This window comes from Thunnus thynnus, chromosome 10 (assembly GCF_963924715.1).
Source record: "Thunnus thynnus chromosome 10, fThuThy2.1, whole genome shotgun sequence".
Classification (NCBI taxonomy): domain Eukaryota; kingdom Metazoa; phylum Chordata; class Actinopteri; order Scombriformes; family Scombridae; genus Thunnus; species Thunnus thynnus.
In genome coordinates, this window is record NC_089526.1 from 10,496,020 (window position 1) to 10,522,102 (window position 26,083).

At 39.2% G+C, this 26,083-nt stretch overlaps 1 protein-coding gene across 1 annotated transcript in view; it reads left to right on the plus strand.

Annotated features, from left to right (window-relative positions):
* Positions 1-26,083, plus strand: part of myom3 (myomesin 3) — a 60,980-nt gene that overhangs the window by 20,888 nt on the left and 14,009 nt on the right. The window contains exons 9-21 of the mRNA XM_067600883.1: positions 1,921-2,061; positions 2,158-2,319; positions 4,658-4,799; positions 6,463-6,662; positions 8,526-8,579; positions 10,436-10,563; positions 15,945-16,128; positions 16,676-16,850; positions 17,079-17,200; positions 18,410-18,597; positions 23,554-23,680; positions 25,349-25,530; positions 25,832-25,946. Of these exons, the coding sequence (XP_067456984.1) occupies positions 1,921-2,061; positions 2,158-2,319; positions 4,658-4,799; positions 6,463-6,662; positions 8,526-8,579; positions 10,436-10,563; positions 15,945-16,128; positions 16,676-16,850; positions 17,079-17,200; positions 18,410-18,597; positions 23,554-23,680; positions 25,349-25,530; positions 25,832-25,946 (1,920 nt within the window). The remainder of the gene's footprint in view (positions 1-1,920; positions 2,062-2,157; positions 2,320-4,657; positions 4,800-6,462; positions 6,663-8,525; positions 8,580-10,435; positions 10,564-15,944; positions 16,129-16,675; positions 16,851-17,078; positions 17,201-18,409; positions 18,598-23,553; positions 23,681-25,348; positions 25,531-25,831; positions 25,947-26,083) is intronic.

Here is a 26,083-nt window from a genome sequence, read left to right on the forward strand (position 1 = left end):
TAAGACTATTTGTGGGGTAGTTGCTGCAGGGACAGAGGGACTTGCTTCCAATTGAGCAGCAACCGACCGTCATGTATATTTCATTCCAGGGACAGCAGGGAATTTATGCAGTTTTGCTTCAAGCTGTGGAGCGTCACATATTGGCTGTGGAACTCTTTGGCCTAGATTAGCCTCCACCATGTGTGGGGATCAGGACATGTTCAGCTTACACTTGCCTAAAACAACCAATGTTTACATTTAACACTTGCGAATTATATACTGTTGTCTCTCAGATGGAGGTTGGGTGGATGTATGGTTTAGATATAAGCTATCTAAACATGACCCAGGTTGTAAAAAAATAAATTTTCCTTTAAAAAAAACAGTATCTATATTGCTCTTAGATTTGTCAGTAATCTGTGTATAGATTTTAAATTAGGTTTTAAACTGAAAACGTAACTTCTTGCAGGCTAGCTAAAGACTTCTCTGTACCAATTTAGATTTTACATCAATCTGAAGAGGAGGCAAAATGGCACAACACATCTGATTAGGACAAATCGATATTGTAATAATAATAATAATAATAATAATAATAATAATAATACATTTAATTTCAAGCACCTTTGACTTCTTCTACTGTTTACTTTGGTGGTTTAACCTTTGGGTCACCACTGAGTGGAAACCCACGCTTTCACAACTACCCCATCACTGCAACTACTATGTGGTTGCTAGCTAATACGTTCCCCTCACACTCAGACATTAAGGGGCAATCATTTTGAATGAGACTTTATCAGCATGTACTGTAATGTTGTCAGGCTTGTCAGGCTGCCATTTTAATGTAACTGATACTTGATCATCTTATATGGAGCAGATCATATTTTCCCAACACAAATTGCTCAATAAACAAAAGCTGGTGAATTTATCATGATCATCATTGTGCTGAGGGAAGCAGGCGTTACGCGTTTGAATGGTGGGAAACAAAGATCTGAGCAGCGTGTTTTCATAAAGCCATGCACATTCCTGTGATAGCCTGGACTACTAAGCAGAGCAAGATCATTATAAGAAACATGTCACAGTCTCTCAGATTCATCCCTGAGAATGAGATTTGACAAGGCCTCGTAGCGCACACATATCTCTCACTTTCAGATTGTATTGCTTCAGTGCTTTGACAAGTGAGAGAATGGTAGGTGAAGGAATAACTTGTCATAAATTGTTCACTTTCAAAAAAACATTGTCACATCTTTGGCTTTTCCTGTTGCCTCCAGGAAATGCCTCTCTGGGCTGTCCTTTTTCTCTGTGCTTCCTTGAATGGAGCAAGAGGACTTTGTCTATCATGGCTTTTCCAGTCTGCATAAGATGGTCGTTTTACTTAATTAAGACTCCCTGGTTTTCTTTGTTCACTTTCACCCTCTTCCACTAGTGAGAGAAACTGAGTAAAGGCGAGCTTGTTACTGCTAGGTTGCAGAGAATAATGAGAAACTGATGTCATAGCACAAATGTTCTCAATGGTATAAAGACATTGGAGTCTTTCTGTTTTAAACCACATTTAACGTGATGACAGAGCAGGGGAGAATGAATCAGCACACTTTTTCCCGCTGCCACTTACCTTCTGCTATTACTCTGCCTTCTGATTCCTCTCTTCTTCACCTGTCATGCTTCTTCCCTTTGTAGTGGTCCAAAGGAGGTCTGCACAAAATCCACTCAAAATTATAACTGTCTGGAGTATTATTATGGTGCAGTAATGCTTTGTCTGGCCATACATTTCAATATCAATTTTTCCTTTGTACAGCACCAGTGATGAAAGTGTGTATTTTTCCTGCAGATTCATCTTCCAGTTTCCCTCCTGTTTACATTTCTTTACCTTATTTTTCTTTTGCATCATCTCCCTTTATTCATTTTTATCTTTCCTTCTCTCCCCACCTTTGCTCACTCCCTCTCTCCTAGCCTTGAAGCTTGAGCCGGAAGCTCAGTTTGGCAGCATCTTCCCTCCAACATGGGTGAAGGAGGGTAACAGCCTCACCTTACAGTGTACCTTCACTTCAGCTCTGCTGCCCTTCCAGCAGGATGTCAGCTGGTTCAGAGATGGTAAGCACTGCAAAAGATGAGTCATACGAGCCTGAATTTGGACAATTTACATGCCTACTTAAGAGTTTAAAAAGTTACTTTTTATTGTTTCTCCAGGCATCCAGCTTAATCAGTCCAGTATCGTGGACATAAAGACGATCAACAACACGGCATCCATCACTTTAAGGGCTGTATACAAAGAGCATGAAGGCATTTACACCGCCCGGCTGAGGACCTGGGAGGGGATCCAGGAACACAGTGCCTTTGTCTATGTCACAGGTGAAGACCAACATGAAATGCATTTTGTTTTCCATTGCCAGGAATAGGAAGCACAGAGATTAGGTCTCTCACAGTCAATTTACATTGATTAAATCTCTATAAAAGAGCTTATTATAGATCATATTTACAACAATTTCCCATATTACAAGTCAACAATAGACCTACAGTAAGATTTTTATGACTGAACCTCATCTTCCTCTGTATGCTACGGGTGAGGAAATGTGTTTTTTTTAATTTTTTAACCCCTATTCTGAAAAAATAGTTGACATTTTATCATCCAGTCTTACCCAGTAGGCCACTAACCGTATAGTGATAGAAAATGTTGCTTCCTGACCTTTTTTTGTGTGTTTAAAAATAAAATGTTGAGGATACTGAGCATAAAGGGTCATTCTTGAACCTTGCAGATAGCAGTTTGACAAAATAATCTTAACACTTACAAGCTTTTTCCGAAGCTCTCAGACAACCACATCCCATGGTCTTCATCTGACTTAAGTATGGACATTTGCTCATGTAGTAGCAGTTGGTGGTTGTTATGTCATAGCATCATATTATGGTTATCCTAGAACAGAGATAGTGAGTTACGATCAACCTCCCTCACATGATGGAAACTGAGCTATTTCCATGACAACCCTGAAAAGCTCTTCAAAAAAAGGAAGTGAGTTGACCTTTTGTTAAGACTGTTTTGTTAAAGTGAAGGGTGTTCTTTAATGTGGACCAGGCTGTGAATACCAAATCCCAGTGTGTGATGATGTAATACTAAGTTTTTTTTTCAAATGCTATAATGACAGATACACTTGCATTACATCATTTAATGGGTAGATTGTTTGTAATATCTGATTTATAGGAGCAGGTGGTCACACAGTGTACACCTCTGCTCCTGGACACTATGGCAGGCTTGTAAATAGCTGTCACATGAAATCACATCAGAAACTACTCACATACTAAACAGTTGCTCCAAACAGCCTGCCAGCCTGCCTTTGAAATGATATGTTTCATTCTGAAATGAGTATTTGAAAAAAAAAGACAAAAGCTTAAGAGTGACCCTGAGACTTTTGCATACGAAATACCTGTAGTTTTGAGGATGGAATCATTTGTTGTCCCAAGTTTGATAACTTGCATTTTGACTGAAACCTTCACGCAAAACACAATTTGTATTCAGCAGATTTTTCTTTTACTTTCATTTCCTGTCAGCACACTACGCTGATACATATGGGGAAATTGCACCATCAATCAATCTGCTTTGCAGTAGAGGGCTTGTTAGCTTTGTTCAGTGAAACTATATATTCTTCACAGCCTGCTATTTTTCTCTTATACATTATTTGCAGCATGCAGAGTATAACTCCCACTTGACTCATCATACATTTGAAATGTGTCTTGGAAGTTCTGCAAGGAGACTTGTGTTTCAATATTATATCAATGTTTACTCATGTATAGACTGCACCTAAACTGCCACAGCCTTAGTAATGTGTGCTGAATAATTCATGAGCTTGGTGTGCATATATACCAAAAATTAGTCCAAACACACATTGCACACAAACGTTTCTTCCATCTAAGCTCCTTTGAAAACTTGACTCAGGTATGTCTCTTATTAAGGAGCCCGTTCTTAAAAGAGTCGGAGGTACTAATTAGTGAATCAGCGAACTTCACCGCATGTGGGTTTTCTCCTTCATTCAGCTGTCATATTTGCATTATAAATAGGAGGTACAGGAGAGAAAAAACAAATGAGAAAGCAGGAGGAAAGGGAGGGAGGGAGAGTGAGGATACAAATTTAACACAGGAAAAAGATGCGCTTGATGTTGACTTGAGCCTTTTGTTGAAAAAAACATATATTCCTAGCCTCAAGAAAAGTTTTGGGAGCATGTCACATCCTATCACTTCAATCCGCTTAGCATAATTTCCTCTTTTCTTTTTCTGCTTCTCTCTGTCTCATCACATCCACCGGCTGTGTTAATATAGTATATGTTTAGCAGCATAACATGTAGGGACCTTTTCCACCGAGTTCTTCCTCCTGCCTTAGTCATACTCTTTCAAATAGTATTATGTTCGAGCTACTTTAAGTACTTCCACAATTACGCTTCTCCCACATCATCTGATCTTATTTTTCCATTTTGTCTCCTCCTTTCCTCTTCCCTTCACTCCCTTCTCATTATATTTCATCCTTTCTGCCTCACTTTCCTCTTGCCCACTAACAATTTCTGACTCATATCCCTCTCTTATCTTTCTAACTCCTCATCTTACTTATTTTCCGACCAAAGTATTATTCCGTTGCTCCAGTGTCTCCATCCCCTTCTTCAGTTTTTCTCTCCCAGTCAACCAATTTTCTCCTCTTCATCCTCAGATGCGGCAGCTGCAGTGATAGGAGGTCCTGCCTCTCCTCTGTCAGTCCAGGTTTCTGACATTAACAAGAACTATGTCCTCCTTACCTGGAAGCCACCTAGTGCTGATGGAACCTCACGCGTGGAGGGTTATTATGTGGAAAGGTGATCAACATGATTTCATAAGCTCAGTATGATTACATTCTTACAATAACATCCAAAATAGGATCTTTTAACCAGTGATGGCTTTTCAAACATTTGGGAAATCATTGACAACAAAACTAAAAATGAACATGGTTATTGTAGTACTGTAACATAAAATACTTTGACACTTGGTCTCCAGTTTTGCAGAACTTAAAGTGGCATTAACACGGCAATGTTCAAGACATCTCCTGAGTAGCTTCTTACTACTAACATGACTCTCAGTCTTGCATTACTACCTATATGTATAACACTGAACAACGGCTACTCACCGCACAATGCCTCACTTATTTGTCACTATACTTTAAAAAATGGCAGCTGACAAATCCAAAATATAATAATCTGAATAGATCAATTTATTATTGAATGGGACAAATGGAATTTCCTTATTATTAATAATAATAAACCATACAGTACATTCAGCTATTCATTATGCCTGGATTATTAAAATGTTGCCCAGGGGCTGAATCAGGGATTTTTAATGTATTTAGAATCTGCATTTGTGCTTCAGTAGAAGCAGAGATTTAGAGGTAAATTAGGTGAAATGAGAGATTATTGATGAAAAAAGTTTGGACCGTATTTTGTTTTCCATTGCCAGGAATATGAAGCACAGAGATTAAGTCTCTCACAGTCAATTTACATTGATTTAAACTCCATAAAAAAGCTTATTATAGATCGTATTTGCAGCAATTTCCTATATTGCAAGTCAACAATAGACCTACAGTAAGACTTTACTACTGAACCTCATCTTCCTCTGTGTGCTACGGGTGAGGAAATTGAATTGGGGCAGATAAAGATGGCGGTGGTGGCGGCCAGCAGCGGAGTAATATCCATTTGGCAGAGTTCACACGAGATGGATGGTATACATGGTAATTATCAGCCCTTAACACTATGTTAACACCCGAGTCACAGACTCCCACAGGAGAACAGGTGCTGCACTTATCACAGACACCAATCAATCAGGGTCGTCTTGTACGTGTGTGTGTGTGTCACCGTATATTGTAATAAGTGTGTGTCGAGAGAGAAAGTGTTTGTGTTTTTGTGCGTTTCTGTAAACATCCTCATTCATTTGTGCATCAGTGCGTGCATGTTGTGTACAGTATGTTCTTGTTAATTAGTATTCAGGTATGTTTTTGTGTATTTGTTCTTGCATCTTCTATATTCAGTGTAGAAGCTACAATCCCTGTATGTTATTTGTTATTGGGTGAGGAAAGAAAAAGATAAGATACCTCCCAGTTCCCTAGCAACACCCTTATTGTTCGAAAACTCCACTCTTTTCTGTCTTTGTTTACTGCTAGTGCCAACAGTTTGCTATCGATGCATAATCTGCGCTCACATTTGCCCATTATCTTCACATGATGGTCTCTGGTCACAATTATAGGTCTTGGTGGAGTATTTACTGACTTAGATGTGTTGTTGTGCAGGCTCAAATGCTTTACAATTGGTTTTATAATGTTAAACCATGCGGACTGCATATAATGTGATTCAAACTTCACCCATTTGGTTCTTTGTTTACCACTTATTCAAATGTCTGTCTTTCTTTCTTTCTTTCTTTCTATCTAATGCAAAAATGTTACCTCTGCAGAATTGATTTCTCTCTCTCTTTCTATCCCTCTCTCTATCTCAGATATGACCTCGGTCAGGGCGAGTGGGTGCGCTGCAATACGCATATACAGAAAATGTGCCACTATCCAGTGTTTGGGCTAAAGGAAGGAGTTATGTACCAGTTCAGGGTCCGTGCTGTCAACCAGGCCGGTGCAGGACGCCCCTCTAAGGCAACTGAGCCTATTTTAACTGCAGACCCCCTGGAACACACCAGGACCATGGGTAAAACATCACACACACTAACACACACAAAGCAAAAGCCCTGGTGAAATCTGGCAGTCAAATTGCCACACAAAAAGCCTTGTGGAAAAAAATGTAACCTCACCACTGCTGGAGCAGGTGACAAACTGAAAGAAAAAGAAACATAAAGTGGTGCTTTCATGCCTGTTTGGTGCGTTTACTTGTTTGGTTCTGTTCATTTGCGGTGTGAAACCAAAATGGACCAACCACATGATTTTGTGACAGTAAATATGTGATTTTAGCATATGGATTTATTGAATCCATATGCTGATCATTAATTCTCAAGAAAGCGATCTATATATTAATAGTTAATATAAATATAAGTGAAAAGCAAATGAAAACAAAGGTGTGCTGAACTTGTGTCTTGTGTGTTTTAGCAGTTAAACAAATGACACGTTACACCCCTGTAAACATTACGGGGCTAATTTTTCTCCTGTTTCTACTTGTTCATAATGATAAATGAGTTCCAGTTGCAGCTATACTATTAATGCTCACAATATTTCTTTGTGATCTCATTAGAGAAGATATATATAACAGATAACATCTTAATTTAAGTCCCTATATTCTGCATTTATAAGCAACATATAAACATTTAATAAATTGTTTATAACGCAGTCTATGTCACTGTAAGTTTACATAGTGTCTATTAATGTACAGTATATTCAACGATTATAACTTCTCATATAAAGATATATTTTGTATAATTACAACTGTGTTTTACTATATTGTCATTCATTATCAGTTTATACACCAGCCTCCACTTATGGGTGCACAGGAGGAGTTATAGTTGTTGAAAAATACATTAATAAACACATCTGCTTACAACTACATTGTAGTGTGTCATTAACCATTTATGAACTGCTTGTATACTGCTTATAAATGCTTAATAGGGGGATTTAAAGGAAATTGTTACCACCAAACATATGATGCAGTAAAGTGCATCATGACCTGGTATCAGTTTGACTCTCCATTTGGGTCTATGTAGCACTGAACAGTTTATTTTTCTTTGGTCCACACAAAATGAAGTGAATTTACAGCTAAAGTGTTACCACAAAAACAGTTTAATTGTTCTTTGGCATAGATTGTCCAAGTCTCTGGAGCTCTACTGGAGGGATAAATGCCAAAAGATATTTTGTATGTCATCCAAAGTCTCGCAAAGAGATCTCGGATTTCTCCACTCATTTACCCATCTGTATCTGCTACTACAAAGAGCATCTGCAATGTGTTGGCAACTCTTTTCTGCTGTTAATTCACCTTATCTGCCTCCGTTGCTGTGTTACACCTGCACAGATATCACCACCACCAGCAGAAACAGACGTAGGTGTGTAGATGTGGATCTCATTTTATACAGCCTGCGGGTTTCACAGTCGTTTCTGCGACAGCTTCTTAATAGCTTGTTAGAGTGGAACACTTTTTTTCTTAAAAGATTACTTTTAAGGCATTTAGATTTTGTTAAATACTTTATATAGAGGAGGGACACAAACGATTGAGGGGAGAGTGAATGAAATGTGACGGAGATCACCAAGTGTGTGTATCTGTGTCTGTGTGGGTGTGTGTGTGTGTGTAACAGGGAGGACAGATGGGCTCTGGTCAGATGCTGTGGATCATTAAACACAGATGAAGGACAGGCAGAAGGTTGACTCGCCTCCGGCCTGCTCTCCATCCTTCCATGTCGCTCTCTCACCTCTTTGTGTCTCTCTTTTACTGGCTCTTTTACCAGTGGCTGCTCCTCTACCATTAACACTAATACTGTTATCATGAGCTCTCATATAACTTCATGATGCTGATATCTCTTCCTTCTTTATACCCCCACCCCCTCTCTCTCTTTCTCTACTTCTTTCTCAGTGGTCAAAGTGGACAGAGGAAGGACGATCACCATTACAAAAGATGAACTGGAAGGTGAGAATGCCGTATTTTTATTTCAGTGTATAATTTTGTCATAAAAGGATGCCATTTGAACATTTGAACCCCAGATTTCAAACAGCGTCTTTATTCTGATGGCACACAGGCTGCCGGCTCCTCGCTGGTAGGTTGACTCGGGCTTGTGGCTTAATGCATCTTCATATTATATTTAACAATGAGCTGCAGTAATTGTATGGCTGAGGCAATGAGCATTTGTTCCATTTACAGAACTGAAGAGAATGAACAGTCCCCGGTGGTGTCCTGGTAAATACACATAATGGCCCGAGGTAGTGTGAATGCCTGTGAAGAGGGCTGATAACCTTGGCAATGCGACTCACAGACAGAGAGAGATAAAGGGAGAGAAGGAGGAATTTGTGTTTGAGGAGGCAACCAGAAAATAAACACAGCAGTGAAAGTGCATTCATAATCGTACTTTATCTTCTACTTTAATAAGAGATTTAGAGTACAGTGTGTGTATATATATGTGTGAAAGAGAGAGAGAGCGTGCATTTTCGTGTGCAGCTTTTGACAAATAGCAAAGAGCATAATAGAGGCAAAGTCCCATTGAAACAAACTTTTGGGATCAATCTTCTATTAAAAACACTGAATGATGGTGCAGTACACATAGCTTCACACCTTTAAAGGCTGTGTTTGAATCCACCAGTTACACACACAAGTGAAATTCTACTGCTCAGGTTTGTTTAAAGGCCGATAGGAGCATAGTCACGAAGCACATGTACACCTAAAGTATCCACACATATGTTGCAACTGCTGCAACGATTAGTTGATTAATCAATTAGTCAATTGCCAGAAAATTAATATGAAACTATTTTAATAATATGTTTGGGGTCATTGTCATGCTGCAGAATAAATTTCAGATATCTCCCTGATGGTATTGCATAATTGGTAAGAATCTAAACATCTTAAGTACCTAAAACATTTGCACAGTAGTGTATATAGCAGTTAATTGAATATTTTAAGATTCTGGACTGTTGGTTGGACAAAACAAGCAAATCAAAGGCTATAGGCTCTAAGAAATGGTCAATGCATTTTTGTATTATATTTTAACATTTCACAGACCAAACAATGAATCGATTAATCAAGAAAATAATTGTCAGATTAATCAATAATGAAAATAATTGTTAGTTGAAGCCCTATGTGTTAACATCCACAGTTTACATCCACAAAATGCCCTTAAATTTGAACGTCAGCACTTTAACTTAATAGTCACAGTTTAATTTCAGATCCAACGTACTGCAGCACAACAATGAAAACTGTCCTATTACTGACAGACTGCACTGTACACACACACACACACACACACACACACACACACACACACACACACACACACACACAGGCTTGCTGCCTTTTCCAGATCAGCATCTCTCATTTCACCGCATTCTCTTTGCTCTCGGGTTCCTCTCTGATCCACACTGCAGTACTGCTATGTCTTGAGGGGCCACAAACAGAAACACTTGCAGTGAGACAGACCAGCACAAAAGCCGAGGACTTTTGACTAAATCTGTACACTTCCATCGTCCGTGAGTCAAGTGTGCTGACTCAAGCCTTCTGACTATATATTATCTGGTATCCTTATGTATTAGGAATAGAGGTGAAACTGGGGCAGTGAGGTAAATCTCATCCATTTTATGCTTGGCTCAAATCCAGTATACAAAGCATGAAATTTCCTGATGCAAAGAGACGAAAAAGCAATGTCTCGGCCAGCAGTTTTTGTACACTTTCATTCAGGCTGACCTTGTTCAAACTTTTTTCTTTGTCCTCCTCCTCCTCTTCCTCCTCCTCCTCCTCCTCCTCCTCCTCCTCCTCCTCCCCCTCTCTGCGCTCCACAGGTCAGATCAAAGTTCCCTTCCCTCCCACAAATGTCCACGCCTGCGAGGTAAGCGACACCTACGTGGTGCTGAGCTGGACTGAGCCTGAACCCAGAGGCAGGGAGCCGCTCACCTTCTACGTGGAGAGGGTCAGTCTTTACACACACACACACACACACACTCAAACACACTGACTCAAACACAAATGTTTGCATTACTGGAACGCCGGGGACCTTTGGATGACAGTTATCCCCTAGCCGCTCACCTAAACCCAACCCTGTTTCATCTTAAAGGACCCTACCCAAGGTTTTAGCACATTAGCTGCAAATTAATTTACTGCTGACCATTTTGCAGCACACACTGTAAGTTTTTCCAATTGATTTTTCACCTCCCACACAGTCTTTCATTTTAGTTAAAGCCAGCTCAGTAAGAAATCCTCCTGAAGAGAGTTGAAACTGGCTTGAATTAAGTAATCCATCACACATACTCCCCCTTTTTTGCTAAATTTACATGAAGTTATTATTATATTTGGACAGCAGGGAAGATTCAGAGAGCTCTTCCTTCCTGCTCATTCGATGAAAAGTTGGCATCTTAAATTTGGAACTTGGCTGTTGAAAATCTTTGAGCCATGTTGTCAAACCAGAAGTCAAACCAGAATAAAACGAAATGAAGATTTGGATGGGATGATTTTGGTGGTTTGTTGTAATTAAATGTTGTTGTGGAGGGTATTTTATGTGTATATTTGATAGCTAACAGTAGAGAAATGGAAATGATGAGAGAGAGAGAGAGATAGAGAAGAGGGAACGACATGCAACAAAAGTCCCTGGCCAGACCTTTGTTGATGTTCATGGCCAACAGGGTGAGCAGGATGCAGCTCTCTATATAAATACAAAGGGCTCATTCTAAGGTACTGAAAACACAACCATTCTTATTTTCAGGTGATAATGCAATAATTAAAACATACTTATGAATATTATATTCCATTTCTGCCAAGTCTGCTCTGCTAGATGCCACTGTCTGGAGGAAACTGAATTTAAATCCCTGATCTGGAGGGTTTTTTTTTTATCATGTTATCATGTTTTATCATGAATCTGAAGGGCATCTTTAGTTCCTCTTCAGAGCTGAAAAAACCTGAGCTAAAATCAAAACTCAAAACAGAGCAGGGATTTGGATTCGCATCTCTCCAGACTTCCTACCACCTGGATGATTGAGAGATTAATCTTTATATTTTTCTCAGGAGTTGGTGAAGACCAAACAGAGCTGAAAGGAGCATGAATATTGGACTTACACCCATCAGGTGTCCAAATGGCCAAAAAACCAAACCAATGCCAGTTTAATGGACTCAAATAGCAGTGGTACAGTCTGCAAAACAAATCATATCCCTCAAGGAAATGGTGACCAAGAAAAACCCTCACTGGAACTTCTTGGTCCTCATTAGTATATAAAACAAGAAAAAACACACACCTACAGTACAGACAAGTATTCACTATACTAATAAAATCAGATACCTACACAGGTACATACAGCACATGCTCTCTTTCATGCACAAACACACATTTATACAGATATAAAATATTCAAACACAAACCACCATTGCAATTAGTAATACTAAAAAATTAGTATATACAATGTTCATCATGCTTCACTTCAGGGTAATGCTGTCTGAATCAATCTGCAAGCATTTGGACAAAGCAGTGAATGTGGAAATTACTAAGGGCCTCTGTATAACTGTTGTTGGGTGTTATAGGCCTCCATCTGCCTTTAACGATGTGTTGCAGTCTTAGATGCACCTTTTATCCAGACTTAATTACAGCGTAATTGTTTTAGCTGGTGATCTTAACTGGAATTGGTTTAAAGCCAGTATCGGACGATTTTAAATCTTTTTGTGATTCCGTCAATCTTACCCAGTGGGTTAATCCACCCACTCGTCCAAATCTTAAATGCCCTGAGAAGTACACCTTAATTGATTTGATTCTGACTAATGTTTCTCATAAATTTTCAGCTGTTGGTGTTTTTTGCAATGACCTAAGTGACAATTGTGTTGTTGCTGCTATCAGGAACACTAAGATCCCTAAATTAAAACCATTTGTTAGAGGAATCTTAAACATTTTAAAGAAACGGGGGTTTTATCATGATTTGTTTCATTTTAATTGGAGTAGAGTAGAGTTGATCCCTGATGTGGAGAGAGCCTGGACCTTCTTTAATGATGTTTTTACGCAAAAAATAAATACTCATGTCCTATTCAGGAGATACAGAGAAAAGGGGCATGATAAGCCCTGGTTTTCCTCTGAGCTAGCAGATACTATTCATGAGTATAACTTGGCTTGAGCTAAGGCAAGGACAGCAGGTTATATCACTGATTGGCTTGTTTTTAGACATCTAAGAAATAAATGCTCCTCTTTTATCAAGAGAGCCAAATCAGAATATTATTTGTCTGTCACCACTAGAAATCTAAATGACCCTAGGAGATTTTGGAAAACCATAAAATCCCTTCCTGTGAGCAAAAACTCAAGCTGTGCCTACCTTTGTTATGAAAGATTCTGTTGCTGTTCATGACAAAATGGAGATATTGAACTGTTTTAACAAGCATTTTATATCTTCTGGCTCTCTGTTTGACTTTGCTTGTTCTGTGTCTGTTAAACCCTGTACTGACTGGTCAGTCTTCTTACCTTTCTCTGTGCAGGAAGTTCATAAAGCCCTAAAAACTTAAGATCCTAGAAAACCCTCAGGACCTGATCTTATTGATCCTTACTTTTTGAACTTGGCAGCTGATTTTGTAGCATAGCCTCTTGCATATCTGTTGAACCTTACACTGGAAAATAAGGAAATTCTTCGGATATGGAAAACTGCTTTTGTTCTCCCTTTATTAAAAGGGGGTCAGTGCATTGGATATGATGGTCTATGTTCTGATAAAGTATCCATCTACAAGGGTGTACCACAGGGCTCTGTATTAGATACACGTTTATTCACTATTTATATAAATAATATGGGTAAAAAAGTGTCAGCTGCTAATTTTAATTTTTATGCTGATGACACTGTTATATACTGCTGTGCGTCAACTCTTGTACAGGTCATTAAATACTTGCAAAATGCTTTTATTGTTGCCCAATATACCCAACTTCAGCAGAAACTCATTCTTAATATGGATAAGACCAAACTTATGCTGTTTACCAACTCTAGGAATAGGCCACAAAATAGAGGCTGTTAACTCATAAATACCTGGGTATTTTGATTGATGACTCCCTCACTTTTAGGTCACATGTGCCGTACTTAGTGAAAAAGCTGAAAGCTGAAACTTATTTTCGAAATAAGTTGTGTTTTCCTCTCAGTGTAAAAAGTGTTCAGTGTTGCCACCACTTTTTACCTGTGTTGTACTATGGTGATCTTGTATATATATGCATTACCCTGCTCAGTGTCTTCATTTGGTTGACACAGCTTATCATGCTTCTGTGAGGTTCATTACCAATTGTAAAGCTCTGACTCACCACTGTGAGTTAAACTCTCGGGTAGCATGGCCTGTTCTGGCCACCCATAGGCTCTTACACTGATATATACATGAGGCAATTCTTTGTCTGCTGCCTATGTGTATGCTACCTATGTGTCTTTATCATGCAGAAAAGTCCTGGACAATACTCTTTGCGTTCTCAGGACTTCTTTATGCTTTCTGTCCCAAATGCCCATATAGAAATTGGAAAAAGGGCATTTGTGTAGTCTGCACCCACGGCATGGAATATGTTGCAGAATGAGTTGAAACTCAATTAATTAATCTAATTAAATGCTTTTAAATCCAAAATGAAATAATTAGAATCAGATTCTCTAAGATGTCAATGTTTTTAATTTACCTGGTTACAAAACTAGAAATTTCTCTTTTGAAATGTGTGTTCCCAATGCTTGTTTTTTTATTAGTTCTCTTTAATTTTGTCTCCTTTTGTGTTTTCTGTCTGTAACTATGTGTTTTTATTCATGCTGCAGCCTGTCTTGGCCAGATCTCCCTTGAAAAATAGATTATTTGTCTCAATTGGACTCTCTTGGTTAAATAAAGGTTAAATAAAAAATAAAAATAAAATACCTTCACATCCACTGAACACAAGGATCAATATTCTTGCATCATTGGTTCCCAGTTGCTTGTAGGGTTTGGCCGGTCCACTGCTGGAACGTGAGCCAAATTAACAACAGGCTCCTGACCACAGCACTAATTAAAGAGACAAGGGGAGGGAAAAACACACACACACACACACACACACACACACACACACACACACACACACACACACATAAACACACACAAACGTCTACCACTGTGGTGTCAGTTTAACTGGGAATTTGTGGACTCATTAAAAGCAAGCAGACCTTGATGTTGCTCGTTTATGCTATGCACTTTGGCATTGGGGCTTTGATTTTCTTGCTTGCATAGTTGAAAGACTTTTACTTTCCAACTGACATGTAACTACTGTGATGTAACTACCTGGACTCAGATTTGCAGGTTTTGTGCAGTTTAACATTAGTTAGAACTGTAGCATCATCTGGTTTTGACTTAATAGGAAGCATTTCAATGATGCATTCAAGGTAATGTTTGTAAAAGAGAGCACTCAAAGTTTAAAATGACTGCAAAAATAGGAAATCTCCTCATATAAAGTAACATATCAAATTGTTGTGACTGAACTGTTCTTTACAGCAATAAAGGGCCTCGGTTCTCCAATATCAACCCAGACACCCAACAGCTCCTAGCTCCAATGATCAGAAAACTGCCACGGGAAATAGATTTTCATTGGACTTTTATAAGTTACTGGGGTAATAAAACTGTCAAATCTGTCCAAGGCATCTGAAATTACTGAAGTCTGCTGCCTTACTTCCGCCTATATAATGAAGGGAATATATAAATATCCCTCTCACCCTTGAGCAAGCACTTCATAATCACTGATCTCTTTGACATGCCCTGTTCTATTGTTAAGTTTCCCACCTCAAACAGGGAGTTAGAGAAGGAAATAATGGTTACTTAGAGCAGGAGAACAAAGTAAATGTAAGTAATAAATGAGGGGAGGTTAGTATCATAACAAAAGAACGATTAACTGACAAAGATGAAGACAAGATGAGTTGATAATTGTCCACAGTTGCATCTGCATGTCTGTTTGTCTTTTTGACTCTGCATCTCCGTGACTTCTGTTTCACTCTTTCTGCACATTTTTCTGCCTTCCTGAATCTGAGGATCTATTTATATTTCTGGCTGCACCTCTCTCTGCCTATCACACGAAACTGCCAGTCTTTATTCCTCTTTGCCCCTTTGTCTCTATATTAAGTGGTTCACTCCAAAACCAGACAATCCTCAATTAACTACAGAGTAAATGATGGTACAAAATTGGAATGAATTATGAGACTTTTTAAAGGAGTATTTGGCAGTCTGAGCCCCTCACTCTTGTGCAGATTGAATCCTCCAGCACATGTGAAGGATACTGAATAATGAACATGTCCTTGAAACAGATAGTGCTTTTGAAATGATATTTTTGCCTTTCTAATGCTGTACTTGGATCAGTCCCTGGCAGGAAAGAGCAGCTGGGAGTTGGCCAGTATGGACATGGTGGTAAACGCTCCAAGGTTCCCAGTGTTTGACCTGGTGAAGGGCAAGCAGTACTGCTTCAGAGTGCGCTCCATCAATAAGTACGGTGTCAGTGACCCCTCTGAGCCGAGTGCATTGATCTCCTTGGGAAAGCCACAAGGTGAGAGAGGGTGTGCTATGTGCTGGTACCCACGTATCACTCTACCTGTTGTAAAGGTCAATTGCATTTTGTGCAGATGCTTTCTAGCTCAGCATTAACCGTCCATACTATATCTACCATAGTTTGTAAAAGATTATTGTAAGTGACATTGTGGGAGTGATTTTTTTACAACCAGTCTGATCATCTCTCTACGGTTGTTCGTTGTTGCAGTATGATCACAATTTGGACAGTTAAACCTCAAGTTTAAAGAGAATCATGAGTTAATATGGATAAACCTAAACCTATCCATCAATGAATTAAGGTATATTTTGGTTTAAAAGTTTGTAACAGTCCACAATATCAGTGTCTGATTCTCTGTGAGCATATCAGCTTCAGAAACAAAGACTTCATTTGGAACCACAGGTTAAGTTTCTGTACATTCCTGAAGGAGACTCACTCATCTTTTTAAATACTATGTGAATGGAAGACATGATTGGATTCAATCAATTTTCATTTGATCATTTCAGCTTAATTCTTAGCTGATGGCTTTTAATCTGATTTCTATCAGGTGTTCCAGCTCCACCTCACTCTGTCATGGCGATCAGAGACACAGACACCTCGGTGCTGCTTAAGTGGCAGGAGCCCAAAGAGAAAGACGACATCCTGGGATATTACCTTTACTACAGTGAAGCTGGCTCACAAGTCTGGAAGACTGTTAACAACAAACCCATTACTAAAACTAGGTAATAGGGATAGATTTTTAAACATATTTATTTGCGCTTGTTTTTTTCTGAAGTAGTAGATGCAGTATAGTCTGATTATAAAGTAAACCATAGTTTCAGTAGATTATCCCTCAGCATGACAAAATATTTTGGAAATATTTACAGTAATTACATGGAGCTGAAGTTGTAGCAGATGGCCAGGATCTGATTGATCTTTCAGTGTGTCTGAACTTCATCCCTCCTTCTCAGGTTCACGGTCCATGGTCTCAAGACGAAAAAGGAGTATGTGTTTAGGGTGAAGTCTGTGAGTCGAGCAGGAAACAGCAGCTACTCGGATGAGTCTCAGCCAGTCCTGGTCAAATCAGCCATTAGTAAGTGCAGCTGCGAGCCAAAACAGTGGACACAAAAAGGATGTTTTTTCCAGGACACAACTCAAATATCAAGGAATTTCTAATCATTTCTGATGCTTTTACAACCTAAGCGACACAGAATTCCTCTTGCAGAGGTAAAATTTAGAACACATGACATTAAAATGTTTTATTTAAATGTTGAATCAATCAACCAGTACATATTTGTTCAAGATGTTGTAGAGATTAGCTATTCTCAGAGCTGCACAACAATTAAAGTCAAAACTCCAAATAAATAAATGCAGTTCTTTATATCATGCTGGTTACATTTAGACCAAAACAACAATTTTCTTGGTATGCATGATAAAGCTATTCTACTTTTTGCACCTAGTGCCTTACAACCAACATCTGAACTATCAGTTTCAACTGGATTGTAAAGTAAATTCACAACAACTTCCCAAACAGACTAATTCTTGTTCAGCCTTATGAGCCCTTTGGAGGAATGCCTTCTCCAAAGTGAAAAAGCATAACAAAAATACCTTTCACTAAGACCTTATGGAACCTTATGTCCTCCACATGTCAGTGGAAAATGTTTTACTCAAGCTGGACAAAGATGCAAAGTAAGTGTTGGCCAGAAAAGATTTAAATGTTGTACCACAGCACTGTCCAATGCTACAGGTACCATATTCAACTGGGACTGTGCTCCTTCCACATGTCTCCATATGTTTTGTCATGTATCTTTTACTATCAACTACTGACTGGCATCACATATTTTAACTCAGCAAAATATAATAGATTCTTCCTCTTGTTGTGCTTGCTTTAAAGCCGGGAGGTGATGTACCTGTCGAAGAGCTTCTTACTTCCTGTGTTGCAGTCTCAGATAATATACTCTCTGCAGCCTGCAGGAACATACAGTGATGACTCATTTTGCTTGCCACTCACTGCCAGAATATACTCAAATCTATTCTGCCAGTCAGCCATTACCTGGGGATAAATGGCTGAAGTCCAATTCCAATTTCTCAGATAGAATAGAAGTTGAATATTTATTTCATTCTCATTTGAGAATGCTTAATACAGGCCTAAAGTTATGAATTTGCAACTCTGCTCGAGGTAGAAGTTGTGGTTGGCTAGGGAGTTATTGGCATTTCTCGGTCTATTTAGCAAGGTTGCCTGCTGAGATTCTCTCTTCTATCTCCCGTGATTCATTTTTTTAATTCTTTTTGTCTGGTCCAGATGTTCCATCTGCTCCCTCTGCCATTGCCCTGCTGTTGTGCACTGGATCAGAAATGGTGTTGGGCTGGAGGGCGCCCGCCTATAATGGGGGAGACCCTGTGCGTGGATACTACCTGGACCAGAGGGAGAAGGGCATGAAAACGTGGAAAGAAGTCAACATCAAGCCTGTCAAAGAGAGGCAGGTTAAGGTAAGTAAAGCTGTAGCATGACACACTTATGGTATAGTGTAGTGCTATTTTCCTTTGACAACATATGCATGACATCATAAGATGTTTTACATGTGAACTTGCAATAATTTTATTCCTATTCAGTGGCACAGTATAAGATCAGATACTGTATTTTCAACTTTTGATGAGAACAAGGAAAAAATAAACATTAAAAATTCTTGCAGGAAGCTCAACAAACAGATTTATAGCCACCACCAACAATAAGGGCTTACTTTTATTATAATTATACCAATACAGTATAAGGTATCTCTCCAGTTAGCAGTTGCCTCAAAATAATGTCAATATTGGCTAAAGCTCCCTCTTCCACATTGGCTGTGTCACTAGGCAACAAGCAGTGTCCATGGAGACCCAGAGGAAAGTTAAATCTTTAACCTGTCTCGGGGAGATTACAGGTGCTCATTAATTAGACATTGTGCAAATGTGTTATGTGTGAGTGGTTGTTTTTAGCTCCTGGGAAAAACAAAGACAAAGCCAATTAGAAAGAAAATGGCTGTGCCACTGTATATCAAGATTAGCCTTACACATTGTGAGGATCAGGGTCTAGAGGATTGGAGAACCCTCGCTTGAAGGAACCTTCTGGTGAGAACATGTAGCTCCACCTATTGGGCTAAATGAGCAGCTACAACAGCCTCACATCCTCCAAATGTGCCATGTCTACTTCCAACATGATCTGATTTATGCTGTTATTTGAATCAGGTTGTTTGCTTCCCGGATGCAAATTAGAGTCATTAGAATACTGATTGTGCTGCGATTTTGTGCTCAGGGCTCCGCTCATTCCCTGGGTTAGAGTTGTGCAGGCAATGTAAACGACATTGCCCTCAAAGCCTCCACAATTGTAGCTGCCTGGAAAAAGTGTCACTAATCCTGCCTCATTAGAACAAGAACAGGTGTGAACACCCCATAGTTTTTTTCTCCTTGGATTGAGATTACACCATAAACCGTCTAGAAGTACACAGATCCTTTACTCAAGTAAAAAATACCAATGCAACACTATATTTAAGATCAAGTAAAAGTACAGAAGTATCATCAACAGAATGTAATTAAAGTGTCAAATGTAAAAGCACTCATCCTGCAGAAAATGTGCCCCTTTGAGTGATTTTATATATTACATTTGTAGATTGTTAATACTAATTCATCACTGCATAAGAAGCATTTTACTGTTGTAGCGTATTTGAACTACTTTATATACAGTTTATATACAGGCAGTGGTGGAAAGTAACTAAGTACATTTACTCGAGTACTGCACTCACACAATTTTGAGGTACTTTTTTTATGCTACTTTATACTCCACTCCATTTCATTTGACAGCTTTAATTACTTTTCAGATTAAGATTTTACATAATGGATAATATAATAAGCTTGTAAAATACAGCACATTGTTAAATATGAAAACTGTGGTTTCCACCCTTTTTGACTTTTGACGTCTTACTAAAAAAAAGTGTGTTTTCAGGGTCACATTCCAGACATATATGAGTTAACAGCTCCACCAAATAGTGATTTTTTTGAGTCTGTCCTCCCAAGAAAAACGACACAACAGGTTGTAATGTCATTTGCCAAAAACAACCTATAGTTATGTTTGAGTGACAGATGCCACCTAGCGGCCTGGGGTGACGCAGTTCAGATGATAAGGTGACAAATTTTCCATGTTTGGAGGTGGCGGGTTGGGTGGCTCGTTAGATCCTAACAAAAAGTGGACTTAGTGCACTTTGCTGCAGGAGACTGCCAACCGCAAGTCGGGACAGTTTTTTAAAAACTGTAACTACAATTGTCATGGTGTTTACTGTTGCCTTGACAATGAAGGTTGACTAATTTTAACCCACGCCACGTTTCAAGTGATCATTTTAATCCAAGCCATGATCTTTCCCTTATCCTAACCAAGTGGTTTTTGTGCCTAAACTTAACCAGACCTTAATCACAGTGCTGTCACATCATAAAACATCATTATTTTTTAACAGTGATGTGTAACACTTTTGGAAAGTACAGGCAAATCATGCTGTCCTGCTGATTACAGCTGATTAGAAAACACTCCAATGGGTCGTTCTGGAGTGCATGGTCAAACGACCTATGTGGTCCTTTAATTTGGATGAGTTCTTGTAAGCATTTCACAACAAGCTGATGACGTATTTCAGCATGAAGCCCTCATCATCACAGCCTCTGTGATTTTTCTTTTTAAAAAACACGTCACACAATCAGCAATCAACAGAACCTGTGTCCTCACAGCGGGATGCAAGATCAACAGAGTGCTCAGGTCAGATCATATAGGCTCTTAAAACCAAGAAAAAATTAACTAAACACAAATACAACTACAAAATAAATCTAAAAATCTAATTAATAAACTTACAATGTAAGAGATGTGGGAGTTTCTGCATTATATCATAAGGATCAGGTACATCACATTCTGTATTAATATTGTTTCCTGTTTTTCTAGATACATTATACATTAGTCACAAGCAGGATTTCTCGCTTTAAAATAGAGGATTATTGCTGCACCAATGTGTCAATACACTGTATTTTCACAACTCATGATGATTCACTTATTTTCCACAAAATGCTACTAGATGTTTATGGCAGCTCATCTCACTAAATCCTATTGGGCTTCTGGCAAGTGGTTTTGTCACATAAAAGAAACATTTTCACAAAACAAAACAAAACAAACAAACAAACAAACACATTGAAGAAATCAAATTGGAAGTGTCTGTCTACTTCAATTAAAACATCTCCAAAATCTCCCAAGAGTGACTGAATCCATACTGAAGCTGTCAGAATCTCTGCTACCTCCTTTAGCTGTGACGTTTGTAGGCTTTGACATCGCTCCCCAACAGGGAAGCCTCCTCTTCTTGGTAGTTGGCAGAAGGCTGGTGGGAAGAAACTGATTTGACGGCGTGTTGAGCTCATCCATTTCTGTAGTGAAGTGGTCGGGACTTTCCCTGTTGGACATCTCCTTGATGATGCTGTAGGTGTACAAAGCAGGCTTCTCCATGCGCTGAGGGCCACAGTGACACGACTTTTTGAAAGTGGCGCTGAACTTCTGGGATGTTGTCGTCGTAGATGACCAGGTTGATGGTGCCGTTCAAGTAGATGCAGAGGCGGCAGGAGAGCAGGAACCAGGTGAACCTGGTAGGCCTTGTCCAGCAAGTAGTTGACCACCACTAAGGTCCTGTAGGGCATCCACAGTAAGGCGAAGAGGATCACCACCTGATAAAATTCAATCAATGTATTAAAAATGCTATCACAGAAAATGTGCACAGGCAGTCTTTGTGGCCACACCGCAAAGTCTCAGACAGGTGTACATGGGATCATCACAACCTAGAAAATAAAGCTATTTTTCATTCAGTTAAAGCGTCTGTGCAGTTGAAACTGCGATAAGGGGTTATCATGTTATTTACAAGACTAGTGGGTGTTGGAATCATTTGTTTTTTTAATTAAATGACATCTTGTCTGTTAACACAGCTGCATCTCCATCTGAACACTTGACTTTAGTCAACTTGAGTATGTTTAATGAGATTAACACAGTGCTTCCACATTTGTGCTCAAATATTGATGGTGTGACTGGAATTTTTCATAGAGCTGAATTACTAGAGTACCAAGTTCTGAAGAGGAAAATTGGTATATTTCTCCTGCACTACATTTCAGCAAGATGATCTGCTTCAAAGCAATAAAAAGTAAAGTAAAAAGTAGCACTAACATAATCATGTCCTCCCAAGAAAAACAACACAAAAGGTCGTAATGTCAGTCGCCAAAAATGACCTACAGTTATGTTTGAGTGACAGACGCCATCTAGCGGCTGGGAGAAGTGACACAGTTCAGATGACGTCTGTATAAGGTGACAATTTTCCATATTTGGAGGTGGCGGGTTGGGTGGCTGGTTAGATTCTAACCTAACCAAACCTAATCCAATAATGTTGGAAAACTCTGTTTTAATCTTTAACAATACATCATACTGTATTATATGGTTTTATTTAAAATTTTAACCTGCAAAGAAACCAGTATCTACAACTGTCACATAAATGTAGTGAAGTAAAAAGTATAGCATTTGTATAAAGTACCAGAAAATAGAAATACTAGTTCAGTACTTTCTACCAATGCTTTATATACAGTTAATGGAGTATCAGGATTGTTTTATTATGAGTTAAGTTGTCCTGATGATGCACAAGTCATGGGTTCAGTCCTCCAAACTCCAAGTAAAGGTTGATTCACCCCTGGGGGATGAAAAATATGTGTTAAATAATCAAATGCAGCCTTTTCGCTATCTAGTGGATGTAAACTGTACTTCCTTCCACTTATTTTGGCGGACAACTTTTCATTTCTTGGGTGGATTGTATATCAATCTGATAAGATGGATTTCGTTCTACCTAAATGGGGTTAGAAGAAGATCTATAGAAAATGAAGGAGACAGTATGTTGAGGAGGTGGGGGGTGGGGGGTGGGGGGTGGGAGGGGGATTGGCTTTTAGATAGCGATTGCTATTACTGTGAAATAAGCTCCCTCTGGATGTGTCAATTAGTTGTCGGGAGAGAGCCCTGGAGCAGTGGCAGAAATTCACAACTGTTCATGGAGGCGATAAGGGCCTTAAAGTCTAAGTGGCAGTGAATAGGAAGATCAATGAGTGGGTCAATAAGGCTGAATCCCCTTTCTTCGCAAAGCCAAAGTGTCTTGGGGGCTCAGCAAAAAATGCTGTGGCAGCAGCAGCAGGAGCAGAGCAACAGTAATACCTTGTAAAATGATTGCTTGAGTCAGGAGAGGTGTTACTGTACAACCAGGGAACTTTAGTCCCTGTATAATGTGACAAGTGATCCGCATTTTCCTTAAAGACAGCCAGAATTCATCTCTACCTGTTTGTCTTCAACTTGACAGGTGGACGCCACCATTATTTTGCCAAGGTTAACCATCTTTATTTATGTCTGGTCTATTTCTACAGGTTTCCAACCTCACTAGTGGGCATTTCTACCGATTCAGAGTGTTTGCTGCCAATGTGGTTGGCATCGGGAATCCCTCTGACGCCAGTGAAGCTTTCCTGTGTGAGAAGTGGACAATGCCAGAACCAGGTGAGGTGAATGTGACCAGAGGAAGATTTTATGATCTAAATATTCAAAATTTCAGACATTTATTAAGACTTAATACTATTAAAAATACTCTGCTTGGAACAATAATGTGTGTCTGATATGGTTCTCCACAAAAAAAAAGTATAATTACCCTGTTAAAATTCTTAAAACGGCATCTACTCCTTCTCCCTCATTAAAAATCCAGCATATGTGAATATGCAAATATTATGCATATTCACAGTTTAACAGTTTAAAAGTTTAACTGCTGGACACAAGATGTCTCAGACTTCACAGAAAAGTCATTTCTAAGTGTTTGTGCACTGGGGGCTTCAAGTTTCCACATCACACTTGTGTAAGTTGTATACATGACAGGGATTGGCGTCCAAGTTGTGATGTCACCAATCATGCTCATAGTCCCACCCTTTAAAATAAGATTTTATAACAAGCACAGAGAAACTTTCCCTCTCCAGCAGATGAATGTGAAAACAGCCTTCCAAAGCCTTTCCAAACAAGCAATCAGGAATGAAACCACTGTCATTACCCTCCTGAACTGTATTTTCGGCTAAAGGCTATGAGTTCACGTAACAAAAAAGTTTATTGACCCTGACTTGGAAAGTTAGGTCAGATGGAAACAAAGACCATCCATCAACTGGAGGACCTGTTAGCATTTAGTACAGTTTAATAGAAAGGACACTATTAAAAGTGCATGCGGTCATCTCACAATAAAGTAGACAGGTCAATATGGAGCACCAGAAGAAAAATGGGCTATTTGCATATTCTGCCATTAAAGTGCAAAATGTAGGCAGAGGTCAGCAGTCGAGCACTTAATACAGTAGCAATAATAGCCTAGAGTTAGAGTTTGTTAGTTGAATTCATTGATATGTATGACTTGTCCTGATATATAATATTGCCATGGCTGCTGGCTGGTGTCTGTGCTGCTGAAGTGTCCTTGAGCAATAAACTGAATCCACTAGCAGTAAAAAAAAATGCCAGAAGGTGAAACAAATTTTCCCCCTCAGAAATCGGAAAAGTGTCACAAACAATATATTATTATTACAAACTCACATAATCTGCGTGTACCCACACACACACACACACACACACACACACACACAAAGTCATTCCAGTATGTGGCAGCTCAGCAGACAGCCCAGCAGTTCTGGCCGTGCTCATATCAGCTTCTTGTGACATTAATATTGAAAATGGAGAGAGGCTCTTTCACACATGCCACTTTTAAAGCGAAGCTCATTAATCTTTGCAAATGGGCTTTCCTCGATGCCGTTAATAATTTAAAAGTGACCGAAAATCATTAAGCAAATTAACTACCACATGCCGGCCTTAAGTCAGTTGGGGTACATTAAGAAAAGTCACTGTTCTCCTTTTGACTTTACTGTTATTTCTGGCGTCTTTTTTTTTTTTTTTACGATGGAATAAGTCTTGTGTGGTTGGTTTTTATATGGTCACTGAGGGGAAAATATCCAGACCAATATTTTTCCCTTGTTTTTCAGTTTTCGTGTCTTTTATTTCGCTGTGAAATTTTATTAGAGTAGGAGAGAGTTTTTTTGGCTGCTGGGTTTATACACACACATAAACACTGCCCGGAAACATTAACCCTGATAGAAACAGCATGTTCACGGCTTGTTTGTCTGACCCTTGCTTCTTCTCTTTCAGGTTGTCCTTATGACCTGGAGCTCAGGGAGGTGAGAAACAATTCCCTGGTGCTGTTATGGGCGGCTCCGTTGTATGAAGGACGGGGCCCTGTCACTGGCTATATGCTGGAAATCAGCCAGGGTGACCAAACAGACAGTTGGACTGTGTTGAATGAAAAGCCAATCTCTGACACACATTACAAGGTGAGTGAAGCTGTAAAAATGTTCACAAGCTTTCTTCACTTTATTTTAAACCTGTTGAAGAGAAAGATAACAAATGAAGTGCACATAAACATTTGACTTTCTAAAAAAAAAAGATTAATATTTGGTTGTTACCTGAAGTAACAAGACAGGTATGAGTGCATTTAATAACTTTAAGTGCCAATAAATTATTACTCTAAAAACCCACCCAAGTGCCCTAGTATTTAATTCCTTTGTGTTTCTGTGGCTCGATAAATTATGGCGATGGATGGTAAATATTTGATACGTTTCTTATGACGTGCAGGTTTCAGGTCTTCAGGCAGGTCAAACCTACCGTCTGCGTGTGTCGGCTGTCAATGAGGCCGGAGTGGGACGCGCCTCCCTGCCTTCTGAGCCAGTCACAGCTCAGACCCTTCCAGGTCAGCCATCACGGCTCTAGATATATAAATATTGTAAATAAAATAACAGCTCCAAGACTTGTTAGAGGTGGCTGGAGCTGAGACAGTGTGCAGTATTCATTTGCAGAGGCAAGCGTTCGATCAGGGACCTTCTTTAA